This window comes from Oratosquilla oratoria, chromosome 20 (assembly GCF_046742065.1).
Source record: "Oratosquilla oratoria isolate Oo_2021 chromosome 20, ASM4674206v1, whole genome shotgun sequence".
Taxonomy (NCBI): Eukaryota; Metazoa; Arthropoda; class Malacostraca; order Stomatopoda; family Squillidae; genus Oratosquilla; species Oratosquilla oratoria.
In genome coordinates this window covers 53,483,965-53,498,454 of record NC_134796.1, presented here as the reverse complement: position 1 = coordinate 53,498,454, position 14,490 = coordinate 53,483,965, and the positions used below count along the sequence as shown (strand labels likewise).

Genomic DNA, 14,490 nt, shown 5'->3' with positions numbered 1-14,490 from the left:
TTTAGTCCATGGTCTATACCATTTATATATACTATGAATAGAAGTGGCCCAAGAACGGGACCCTGAGAAAATCCACTTGTAACATTTTTTCATCAAGAAGTTTTTCCATTTAAAACAACTCTCTGTTTTCGACCATTCAACCAATTACTAGTCCAACCTAATAGGCTACCACTTATTCCGTGTAAAGCTAATTTAGTAAGTAGTCTTTCGTGTGGGACGGTATCAAAAGCTTTTGCAAAGTCTAAATATATTAAATCTATATTGTTTCTTTTGTCATAATTCGAGATAACTGTATTGTAGAATTCGAGTAAGTTAGTCACGCAAGAACGTTTCCGTCTGAAACCATGCTGGCTATCATTTATCAAACGGTTACTTTCTAAATGATGTTCGATAGCATCTCTGATGATAGTTTCCATTATTTTTCCTACGATTGAAGTCAAACTTATAGGCCTATAGTTATTTGGTTTCTTTTTGTCACCTTTTTTTGAATATGGGAGTAACGTTAGCTAGCTTCCATTCTCTTGGGACATCTCCGGATATGATGGATTTCTTGAAAATAATTTCTAATGGAACAATAATCTCATTTTTCATTTCCTTTAAGATTCTTGGATGCCAACCGTCAGGCCCTGGTGTTTTATTAACTTTGAGTTTGTCTATACACCTTTTAATTTTTTCTTTTGTTATATTTACCGTAGTGAGTAAGTTTACTCTAGACTTTTCACAGGTTTCAGTTTGGAATTCACTTTGAGGTGTTTCGTTTACGAATACCGAGCTAAAATAATTGTTTAAGATATTACACATTCACTCATTTGAATATTCAAGTTGACCGTCAGCAGATGATAGTGGACCAATGTGATTCCTAACAACCTTTTTATCTCAAATGTAACTATAGAATTCTTTGGGATTCTCTTTGGATTTATCAGCAATGTTCATTTCATTTTGTCGTTTTCTTTTTCTTATTGTCTTTTTTAAATCTCTCTGTATTGATACATAACTTTCATAGTCATTAGATGCACCCGAGCATTTATATTTCTTATAAGCCTGTCTCTTTTTAGCAATACTTTTTTCAGTTTCTTTGTCGAGCCACTTTGGGCGAGCCTGATTTGGGGGACGTCTGTCCTTAAAAGGAATGTAAGTTTGAATCATCTTAGTGAGCGTATTTTGAAATATTTCCCACATCTGATCTACAGGTCTTTCCTTTAATTTTGCCTCCCAATCTGTAAGCTGAAGCTCCTGACGTAGTCCTATGAACTGAGCTTTACTGAAATCGGGTATTTTAGAAACACGAGTATCTATTCTAAAATTGTTTAAGAGTTTGAATCTAAGTTGTGATCGCTATTTGCAACAGATTCACCGACTTCTACATCGTTACCATGCTTTCGCGGCTAGTGATCAAAAGATCGAGTAAGTTTCCATATCTTGTGGGCTCATTTACATGCTGAATTAAGTAATTGTCACCAAGAAAATCAATCAAGTGACTACCTATATGGCCATGTTCAAGGGTCATCCAATCAATGTCAGTAAAATTGAAATCACCCATTATCAATAAATCCCGGTTCCAGAAACTAGACAGTTCTTGAAATAACAGTTTGTCGTCTGCTAATGATAATGTCTTTGGCCTGTATATTACACCTATATTCATTTTTTGTCCATTTGTTTGGGTTAACTCAACCCACAAACTATCATATGCATCCTGTTTCACTTTCTCTAAAACACAAACATGACCATTGTTTATATCGTACAACAGAACACCCCCACCTTTCTTGTAGTTTCTATCCTGATGAAAGTGTTTAAATCCCGCAATATTAAATTCAGCTTCGAACTCTGTACCATTTAACCATGCCTCAGTTATTCCTATCATATCGAGATTTTCGCTTTTGACATACGCCGGTATTTCTTGAAATTTGTTCCTATTACTACGAGCATTAAAGTACATGGTTTTAAGAAACTCGTGATTATTTCTTTTTGACACATTTTGTTTCAATATCATGTCTTACATTATCATTTTGTTTTTTATTTATACTTTGATCTATATTATTATTTGGTCCTTCATTGACATTCAATGCCTCATTAACATTTTTCCCATCAAAATTAACATTTCCCCCATCATGGACATGGTCGATCACGGTCATCCGATCTCTTTTGTACATTTTGTCCCCCTACGTCACCGTGATTCACGCCGGCCTCCCGTCGTTCAGTGACATTATGTCCGGCATCCCTTTCCAGAATTATATTTTGTCCTCCAGTGACATTATATCCTACCGTGATATTTTTTCCTCCACTATAATTACATCCCATCGTGATCTTTTGCCTTCCACTGTCATTACATCCTATCATGATATTTTGGCCTTCATTGACATTCTGTCCAGTATCCCTTCCTAAAATTATATTTTGTCCTTCGCTGACATTATATCCTACCGTGACATTTTCTCCTCCATTAGCATTACATCCTATCGTGATATTTTGCTCTCCACTATCATTACTTCCCATCGTGATCTTTTGTCCATCCACTGTCATTACATACCATTGCGACATTTTGTATATATGTATATATATGTATGTATATATGTATATATATGTATATATATATAAACATATATATATATGTATATATATATGTATATATATATACATATATATATATGTATATATGTATGTATATGTATGTATATATATGTACATATGTATATATATGTGTATATATATACATATATATATACAGATATATGTATGTATATATATATGTATATATATATGTATATTTATATATATGTATATGTATATATATGAATATGTATATATATGTATATGTATATATTTGTATATATATGAATATGTATATATATATGTATATGTAAGTATATATGTATGTATGATGTACAAATATATATGTATATATGTATATATATATATATATATGTATATGTGTATATATGTGTATATATGTATATTTGTATATATGTGTATATATGAATATATATATAAATATATATATATATATGTGTGTATATGTTTACATATGTGTATATATATGTATATGTCTATGCATGTGTATATGTGTATATATATATGTATATATTTGTATATATATATATATGTACATATATGTATATGTGAATATATATACATTACATATATATATGTGTATATATGTATATATATGTATATATATGTATATGTATATATATATGTATATATATGCATATATATATATATGTGTATATATATATATATGTATATATATATATTATATGTATACAAATGTGTGTATATATATGTATATATATATGTATATATATGCATGTATATATATATATATGCATATATATATATGTACATATATGTATATATATATATATATATATATATATGTATATATATGTATATATATATATATATATATATATATATATATGCATGTACATGTATATATATAATATATATGTATATGTATATATATGTATATGTATATATATATATATATATATGTATATGTATACATATATACAAATATATATATATATATATGTATATATATATATGTATATATAAATGAATATATGAATATATGTATATATATGTATGTATATATATGTATATATACATATGTATATATATATGTATATATATGTATATATATATATGTATATATATGTAAATATATGTATATATATATATATATATAAATGTATATGTATATATATGTATATATATATATGTATATATATCTACATATATATATACATATATATATGTATATATATATATATATGTATATATATATGTATATATGTATATATATATATAAAATATATATACATTCTCAAGAAACTTATAAGCATGATTTTTTTCTTCAAATGTTGAGTTCTGCCGGATTAACCAATGACATAAGAGATGTCATGTCTATATTTGATTTATACTTATTCATATGTAACTAAAGTATGTTTTCGTAAAAGATAATGATCTAGAATGAAATTGTATATATACTCTATCTTATTTTATTTTTCATTTATCTATTTATTCATTTGTTAATTAATTAGCTTATTTATTAATTTGTCTGTATTTCTTTCTTTATTGAATTATTTATTTATTTGTTTATATGTTTAGTTGCATATTTATTTGTTTGTTTCTTTATTATTCATTCATTTATATCTCTAATTATTTATTTGTTTGTTTGTTCATTGGTTTATTCTTTAATTTATTTGTTTATTTCAAGAGCGATCAAGAAATATTGTCTGATCTTTTTTTTTTTTTTAGTTTTTTTTTTTTTTAGTTTTAGGTGAAGGGCTTATCATATATCCAGGTTTTTTGACACATTGTGCTCTATAAATGACCTCCGCCAAGTCTTTATTGTGATTTGGTCGAGATGAGAATCAACGAAGTAACCAGCGACTTGGGCGATTTGCCAGACATCAGCGATATCAAGGAACAGGGCAAATCGAGGGACTCACCCAAGGACATCGAACTCACACGAGGATCCTTCGTCAGTAACTTCAACGAAGAAAAAGTCTCCACCAAGGTCGAAAAGACTATCAAAAAACGAAAAATTTCCGATTCCGAAGAACAGGAATCATGCAACGGAAATAAGAAAGTAAAAGTCACTCATGTTTTTGATCCACAAAGCAACTGGAAAGAGATCAGTTTGCTTGGTACTGGTGGATTCGCTTCTGTCCAGCTTCTAGAAAACGCTTCTTCGGGTCTTCTGTGTGCCAGGAAATCGATCAAGATCATTCGAATCGATTGGCAACAAGAAGAGATCAGAATTCATAAGAAGCTGGACCACACTAACATTATCACCTTCCTGGGCTCAGATACCAACGAAGAATACTTGTACGTCTTCCTTGAGTATGCCCCTGGTGGTTCTTTGAGCGAGAAGCTCAAACACAACGGACTCTCCGAGGAAAAGGTTCGTTTCTACTTTGTACAGTTGATGGAAGGAGTTAAATACCTCCATTCGCTCCACATCACTCACCGAGACCTGAAGCCCGGAAATCTTCTTCTGTCGAGTTCCGACGTTGTAAAGATCGGTGACTTCGGTCTCGCGTGTGAGTTTGTGGAAGGACAGTACCTGACCCGCAAATACGGGACTATGGCCTACATGGCTCCTGAAGTCTTCAAGAGACGTTATATGGGAGACCAGGCCGATATCTGGTCCTGCGGGATCATCTTGTTCAAACTCCTCACTACACGATGTCCTTGGAAAAGAGCCGTCGATGGAAACTCCAAATATGAGATTTGGTCCTCCTCAGTCATGTTCAAGGTGAGTTCTCAAATGCGAGAAAAACGACTATGGGAATCACTCTCCGAAGAAGCCTTTACTCTTGTCGAAAAAATACTCAATCCAACTCCAAAGGAACGAGCTACACTTACAAGCATCGAGGAAAATGCCTGGACTCAAGGCAAGAAAAATAACTTATAAATAACTTCATGAATTTCTTACACTAAATCATAAACAGAAGATCATTTTTTACGAAACTAATGCCTAAAGCATCTGGCGAAACATTTTTACTTTAATGGGATATTTCCCTCAGCTGAATAAAATCGTCTGGCGACAGCCGAAAATGCATATAAAAAACGATTCCATCCATTAGCACTTCCAGTCTTTTTATCGTCATTATCAGTACCATTATCATCCTTTTTCTTCAGGGACTATTTCTTTATTACCATTCCTGGAATCCATTACACGTATTCTCTTTCTTCTTTTCGTCTTCCAGCTTTCATTTGTCCTTCGTCTATTTTGTACAATATACGGTTAAGGCCACTTTTTATCTATTCATCTATTTATTCTACTTGCTACTACTAGCAGGACCCGTGAAAATTCCACGGCATTTACGAAGGAGTCTTCAAAATCTCCCGAAGGAGTCTTCAGTCTCCAAAAGGAGTCGTCAAAGTCTCCCGACGTTGTTGTCAAATTCTCCCGTCGTCTCTCTCTTTCTCTTTCTCGTTAGGTCAATCATAAAGGCAACAACAAAAAATTTAATCGTTTATGTCATGTCACAATAAACATTTATAGACGTTTGATTATGTTCATGTAACCTATGATTAAAAATGTATAAACGTTTGAATACTGTTTGTTTATTTATTTATTTATTTATTTATTTATCTATCTATTCATCTACTTACTTTCGTGAAGTTCTGACAGGAGCTCGGAAAGCAACGCGACATGACGTCACACGTTAAGCTTTGAATAAATGCCTTTTTTAATATTTCATTTATCGAAAGAATGTGATAAATAAGTGAATAAATCGTCTGTCTTTAGCCAGAATAAAACTACTTCGATTCCTTTGCACTGTGACGTCGTGTCATAAGAACATAAGAATAAAGGAGACTGCAAGAGACCATAAGGCCTACACTAGGCAGCTCCGTATCCATCACCACCTGTCATCCCCATCCATAAAGATGTCTAATCGTTTTTTAAAACAACTGATAGTTTCAGCGCTTACTACATGGTTACTAAGTTTATTCCATTCATCGACCACCCTACTAGTAAACCAATTCTTGCCTATTTCCTTCTTAAATCTAAATTTGTCCACTTTATACCCATTACTACGAGTCCTGCCCTGTTGTTTTATTATGATGACCTTGTTTGCATCACCCTTGTTATAGCCTTTGATCCTATTAGATCACCCCGCACTCTGCGTCTTTCCAGAGAGTGTAAGTTTAGGTGCCTAAGCCTCTCTTCGTAAGGCAAATTTCCGAGTCCATGTATCATTTTGGTCATTCTTCTCTGTACTGATTCTAGTGAATTTATGTCCATTCTGTAGGACGGAGACCAAAACTGTACCGCATAGTCAAGGATGGGTCTAACTATCGCTAGAGTTTAATAATTACCTCTGCACTTCTATTCGTCACCGTCCTAGCAATGAAGCCTAATGCACAGTTAACTTTATTTCTGGCGCTAATGCACTGTTTCCTGGTTTTAAGGTCCGGACTCACCAGAACTCCCAAGTTCCTCTCGCACACAGGTTTTTCTAAAAAAAAAACGTGTTATCTAAATTGTATCTATTTTCGGGGCTGTGTAGCCCTACGTTTAACACGCTACACTTAGAGATTTTGAAGTTCATTTGCCATTTCACCGACCATGTTAACAATTTATTAAGATCATCCTGCAGAATCTGGGCGTTGTCTCCTGATCTAATTAGGCGTCCTATTCTAGTGTCGTCCGCAAACTTACTAACATCACTATTTATCCAATCGTCTAAGTCGGTTATGTACATAATGAACAACAAGGGACCCAAAACCGAGCCCTGGGGGACCCCGCTAGTAACATTGCCCCACCCAGATTTAATTCCATTTATGGTGACCCGCTGTTTTCTGTTACTAATCCAAGCTCTAATCCATTCTAACACTTTTCCTCCTATACCATGGGCTTTGATTTTATTTAGTAGTCTCTGGTGTGGCACCTTGTCGAACGCTTTGCTAAAGTCAAGGTAAATAACATCGTAATTTTCACTGTTATCTGACGCCTTATATCGTGTGTAGGACGCGCTGAAGCGACGTGACGTCACCGCTCTCGGCCAATAAGTCGTCTCCGTTGCCGTGACGTCACTACTGTCGCTTAGCTGGCAGCCAATCAGTCATCTCCTTTTTGCCGTGACGTCACCGCTCTCGGCAAACAAGTCGTCTCCGTTGCCGTGACGTCACCACTCTCGCTTCGCTCGCACCCAATCAGTTGTCAGCAATTTTGGAAGGCTTCGTTCCCGTGACGTCACCGCGCGACACACATAGATAGTTACAAGCGTATTAATGTATAGATTATTATGTGTGACTCTGGTCCGTAGAAGTACCCCTCCTAACACAAAAAGTCCCTGGAATATAACCTACATAGAACTTCATTGTCCTTACCCGACGAGCCGTGTGACGGGAAACAGGGATGACCCTTCATCCTCAAGGTCCTGATATGAAAGGAACAACGAATGTATATGTAGTGCTTTGATTAGGCCACCCCTCTTATGAGGGGGAAACGCCCCTTTGTACATATATACATGTAGTCTTTCTTTGTATATAAGTATCTTCATCTTAACATATTGAACTTCCACTATGAAGCTCTTGTTATTGCTTATTATTTCTATGCTTGACTACGTTTTTCTCTTGTAAGATTGGATTCATTGTTTAATCTTAATCCAATTCCCTCTCCTAAGAAATTCTTCCCCGTCGCATATAACACAGCCTTATCATCTCATCAGTTCAAGTGTTATCTTGTATTTGTTGAATCTGTGTCCTGGAGGACACATTTTCCCTACGTGACTCCTTCGTTCCACCTATCGGAAGTCATGCTTGTTTTTTGCAATAAGCTTGTGTTGCTCACACTCGAAGCAATTGCAATTTACATAAAAACGTTTTGCTCTTTCTGAATTCTCTCTCTCTCTCTCGCCCTCCCACCTTCTCACTCTCTCTACCTCTCCCCCCTTGTATTATATTATTTGCATTCCTCAGACCTCCCCGTCCCGTTTTCGAAATATTAATTTCTTTGAATTTTTCTCTAAGAAGGTCAGATAACTTTATGGATGGGATAATGGACATCGAACCACCTATATAGTGTAGGCCTTATGGTCTCGTGCAGTCTCCTCCATTCTAAAGTTCCTGTGTTCTTTGGTCCTTTATTTCCTTCCATGGCTATTGACATGGATGTGTGATAGCCCTATGATGGGACGAAGATAAGAAAACCGCCTCGATGTCCCCCTGTATATTGTAAGAGGTCACTCAAGAGGTTTGAGTGGCTACACTAGAAACCTTCGTCTTTCTTTTATTTCGCTCCGTAGTTGTTGTCGTTTGCTGGAATGTCTGGCCGAGCAGTTCCGTCTCCCTATGGAAAACGCCGCGGGTGGAACGGGGTTCTCCCCACTGATGCTTAAAATCTCAATCTCGAGAACCAGTAAGTGTTCCGAGTTCGTACGATTTTAAGCATCAGTGGTCGAGCGGAGTAAGGCGGCAGTCATGGGGGCCTCTTGTCGTCATGTACAGCGCAGGTTCGAGTCCTTGCGCGACGGTCATAAAATTATCTGATTAATGTCTCTGTCCACTAGCGAATTTCTCGTATGGTTACAAGGGCGAGAAGCGTGAAAAGGATAGGATGTGGTCCTTACCCCTCCAACGGGCGTGCTTGGTCGTATGGTAAAAACGAGACTAGGGTTGCATGTATTGACCTTCTCACTCTCGAGAAGAAGTCAGTGTTATTAGTTCGTAGGATTTTCATCATCAGTGGTCGAGCGGAGTAAGGCGGCAGTCATGGGGGCCTCTTGTCGTCATGTACAGCGCAGGTTCGAGTCCTTGCGCGACGGTCATAAAATTATCTGATATGTATATATATATATACATACATATATATGTATATATATATATATATATATATATATATATATATGTATATATAATGTATGTATATATATGTATATATATGTACATATTTATATATGCATATATATATAATACATATGTATATATGTATATATATGTATATGTATATATATATATGCATATATGTATATATATGTATATGTATATATATATATTGTATATACATATGTATATATATGTATATATACATATATATATACACATGTGTATATATATATATATATATATATATATATATATATATATATGTATATATATATGTATACATATATGTTTATATATAAATATATATATATCATATATATATATATATATGTATATATATGAATGTATATATATACAAATATATATATATATAAATATGTACATATATATAATATATATATATGTATATGTATATATATATATATACATGTATATATATATAATATATATGTATATGTATACGTATATGTATATGTATATGTATATGTATACATATATATATATATATATATATATATATATATATATATATATATATATATATATGGATATATGTATATGTATATATATAAATGTATATATGTCTATGTATATATATATATATATGTATATACTGTATATGTATATATATGTATATATATATGTATATATATATGAATATATGTATATATATATGTATTGAAATATATATATATGTATATATATATGAATATATGTATATATATGTATTGAAATATATATATATATGTATATATATATATATGTATATATATGTATATATATATATATATATGTATATATATATATGTGTGTGTATATTGTTATGCCAAGACTTCCCAGGGCACGATGATCCCCGAGTATTCTAATTAAGGGCCCCAATATGGCGTAACAAAGTCCGAATTATGAGAGAGGACTTGGGCCCTTAAGTTATATGTAATTATCAGTCAACTGTTTCTTAAGAGCATTCCACTATATTGTTTCAAATAAAGAGCAACAAAGGAAAGTAGATTTAATTATAAATGAAAGCTTAAGCATGACAGAACAATTCCAATTTAGAATAAGATGCTGCCGGCGAATGAGAATTGAAACATGGAAAAGACGGCAGCTTTTAACAAGAGAATTAAAGAAAATAAAGATCTTCGCACAAGTATAACCATTACCATCTCGACATAGACACACACGGAAGAATATAATCGAAGTTAATGTACTCACTCGCGCCCTAACTGCACGGGACCTACAAAGGTTTGATCTTACTTGACACAGGGTATTCTCACCAGCTCTTACTAGCTCGGTCCCTCCAGGCAACTCAACTAACTCACCTGGCCGACCGCACACGTCACCTTCGGCCACCAATAAAGCAAAACTAAAGGCATCCACATTCTTTGTTACAAGATACAAATTTATATCTGACTGTACATGACGATTACATATAATTATTCATGTACTAGTGCGTTTAAGCATTCACATTACACCACCATACAAGGAATACATTCATCGTACCTTCGAACAACGTATCACCTAGCAGACGACAGTAGTCGTTGAAGGCGAACGGACAATAAACTTGCATAGTACATGGTTTCATACATAATACATAGTTTCATACATAGTACATAATACATACACAATACATAATTTACATAATAAATAGTTTATCATAGATAAAATGCACTCTTGCATAACAATATATATATATATATGTATATATATGTATATATATATATGTATATATATACATATATATGTATATATATATACATGTATATGTATATATATATATATCTATATATGTATATGTGTATATATGTATATATATATGTATATGTATATACATATATATATATGTATATATTATATGTATATATATATATGGATATATAAATGTATATATATATATGTATATATATATATATATATATAATATATATATATTCTCAAGAAACTTATAAGTAGCATGATTTTTTTCTTCAAATGTTGAGTTCTGCCGGATTAACCAATGACATTAGAGATGTCATGTCTATATTTGATCTATACTTATTCATATGTAACTAAAGTCTGTTTTCGTAAAAGATAATGATCTCGAATGAAATTGTATATATACTCTATCTTATTTTATTTTTCATTTACCTATTTATTCATTTATTAATTAATTAGCTTATTTTTATCTGTCTGTATTTCTTTCTTTATTGAATTATTTGTTTGTTGATATGCTTAGTTCCATATTTATTTCTTTGTTTGTTTAATTATTCATTCATTTATATCTCTATTTATTTATTTATTTATTTATTTATTATTATTTGTCTATTTCAAGAGCGATGAAGTAATATTGTCTGATTTTTTTTTTTTTGGGGGGGGGGACTCTTTTTGGGTGGAGGGGGTTGTCATATATCCAGGTTTTTTTGACACATTGTGCTCTATAAATCGCCTCCGCCACATTACTCTTGTGATTTTGTCGAGATGAGAATCAACGAGGTAACCAGCGACTTCGGCGATTTGCCTGACATCACCAAGATCACGGAGGAACAACAAGTCACTTCGAGGGACTCACACAAGGACATCGAACCCACAGTAGGATTCTTCGTCTGTGACTTCAACGATGAAAAAGTCTCCACCAAGGTCGAAGAGACTATCAGAAAACGAAAAATTTCCGATTCCGAAGAAGAGGAATCATCGAACGGAAATAAGAAAATTAAAGTTTCTGATGTTTTTGATCCACAAAGCAACTGGAAAGAGATCAGTTTGCTTGGTACTGGTGGATTCGCTTCTGTCCAGCTTCTAGAAAACGCTTCTTCGGGTCTTCTGTGTGCCAGAAAATCGATCAAGATCATTCGAATCGATTGGCAACAAGAAGAGATCAAAATTCATAAGAAGCTGGACCACACTAACATTATCACCTTCCTGGGCTCAGATACCAACGAAGAATACTTGTACGTCTTCCTTGAGTATGCCCCTGGTGGTTCTTTGAGCGAGAAGCTCAAACACAACGGACTCTCCGAGGAAAAGGTTCGTTTCTACTTTGTACAGTTGATGGAAGGAGTTAAATACCTCCATTCGCTCCACATCACTCACCGAGACCTGAAGCCCGGAAATCTTCTTCTGTCGGGTTCCGACGTTGTAAAGATCGGTGACTTCGGTCTCGCGTGTGAGTTTGTGGAAGGACAGTACCTGACCCGCAAATACGGGACTATGGCCTACATGGCTCCTGAAGTCTTCAAGAGACGTTATATGGGAGACCAGGCCGATATCTGGTCCTGCGGGATCATCTTGTTCAAACTCCTCACTACACGATGTCCTTGGAAAAGAGCCGTCGACGGAAACTCGAAATACGAGATTTGGTCCTCCTCAGTCATGTTCAAGGTGACTTCTGAAATGCGAAAAGAACGACTATGGGAATCACTCTCCGAAGAAGCCTTTACTCTTGTCGAAAAAATCCTCAATCCAACTCCAAAGGAACGAGCTACACTTACAAGCATCGAGGAAGATGCCTGGACTCAAGGCAAGAAAAATAACTTATAAATAACTTCATGAATTTCTTACACTAAATCATAAACAGAAGATCATTTTTTACGAAACTAATGCCTAAAGCATCTGGCGAAACATTTCTACTCTAATGGGATATTTCCCTCAGCTGAATAAAATCGTCTGGCGACAGCCGAAAATGCATATAAAAAACGATCCCATCCATTAGCACTTCCAGTCTTTTTATCGTGATTATCAGTACCATTATCATCCTTTTTCTTCAGGGACTATTTCTTTATTACCATTCCTGGAATCCATTACACGTATTCTCTTTCTTGTTTTCGTCTTCCAGCTTTCATTTGTCCTTCGTCTATTTTGTACAATATACGGTTAAGGCCACTTTTTATCTATTCATCTATTTATTCTACTTGCTACTACTAGCAGGACCCGTGAAAATTCCACGGGATTTACGAAGGAGTCTTCAAAATCTCCCGAAGGAGTCGTCAAAGTCTCCCGACGTTGTCGTCAAATTCTCCCGTCGTCTCTCTCTTTCTCTTTCTCGTTAGGTCAATCATAAAGGCAACAACAAAAATCTAATCGTTTATGTCATGTCACAATAAACATTTATAGACGTTTCATTATCTTCATGTAACCTATGTATAGACGTTTGAATACTGTTTACTTATTTATTTATTTATTTATCTATCTATTCATCTACTTACTTTCGTGAAGTTCTGTCAGGAGCTCAGAAAGCAACGCGACATGACGTCACACGTTAAGCTTTGAATAAATGCCTTTTTTAATATTTCATTTATCGAAAGAATGTGATAAATAGGTGAATAAATCGTCTGTCTTTAGCCAGAATAAAACTACTTCGATTCCTTTGCACCGTGACGTCGTGTCATAAGAACATAAGAATAAAGGAGACTGCAAGAGACCATAAGGCCTACACTAGGCAGCTCCGTATCCATCACTACCTGTCATCCCCATCCATAAAGTTGTCTAATCGTTTTTTTAAAACAAGTGATAGTTTCAGCGCTTACTACATGGTTACTAAGTTTATTCCATTCATCGACCACCCTATTAGTAAACCAATTCTTGCCTATTTCCTTCTTAAATCTAAATTTGTCCTGTTTATACCCATTACTGCGAGTCCTGCCCTGTTGTTTTATTATGATGACCTTGTTTGCATCACCCTTGTTATAGCCTTTGATCCACTTGAACACTTCTATTAGATCACCCTGCACTCTGCGTCTTTCCAGAGAGTGTAAGTTTAGGTGCCTAAGCCTCTCTTCGTAAGGCAAATTTCCGAGTCCTTGTATCATTTTGGTCATTCTTCTCTGTACTGATTCTAGTGAATTTATGTCCATTCTGAAGGACGGAGACCAAAACTGTACCGCATAGTCAAGGATGGGTCTAACTATCGCTAGATAGAGTATAATAATTACCTCTGCACTTCTATTCGTTACCGTCATGGCAATGAAGCCTAATGCGCTGTTAGCTTTATTTCTGGCGCTAATGCACTGCTTCCTGGTTTTAAGGTCCGGACTCACCAGAACTCCCAAGTCCCTCTCGCACTCAGATTTTTCTAAAAACGTGTTATCTAAGTTGTATCTATTTTCGGGGTTGTGTAGCCCTACGTTTAACACGCTACACTTAGAGATATTGAAGTTCATTTGCCATTTCACCGAC

At 34.2% G+C, this 14,490-nt stretch overlaps 2 protein-coding genes across 2 annotated transcripts; both read left to right on the top strand.

The window, feature by feature from the left end:
- Positions 1–4,366: 4,366 nt before the first annotated feature.
- LOC143036328 (serine/threonine-protein kinase Chk1-like) lies at positions 4,367–5,419 on the top strand. The gene has a single exon (XM_076203576.1). It carries the CDS (start codon positions 4,367–4,369, stop codon positions 5,417–5,419), a length of 1,053 nt encoding a protein of 350 aa, XP_076059691.1.
- Positions 5,420–11,796: 6,377 nt separating this feature from the next.
- On the top strand, positions 11,797–12,855 carry LOC143036327 (serine/threonine-protein kinase chk-1-like). Its single transcript, XM_076203575.1, has one exon. It carries the CDS (start codon positions 11,797–11,799, stop codon positions 12,853–12,855), a length of 1,059 nt encoding a protein of 352 aa, XP_076059690.1.
- Positions 12,856–14,490: the final 1,635 nt, after the last annotated feature.

Bases quoted from the DNA above. Each gene is read 5' to 3' on its own strand.
- LOC143036328 (XM_076203576.1), top strand. From the start codon at position 4,367: ATGAGAATCAACGAAGTAACCAGCGACTTGGGCGATTTGCCAGACATC.
- LOC143036327 (XM_076203575.1), top strand. From the start codon at position 11,797: ATGAGAATCAACGAGGTAACCAGCGACTTCGGCGATTTGCCTGACATC.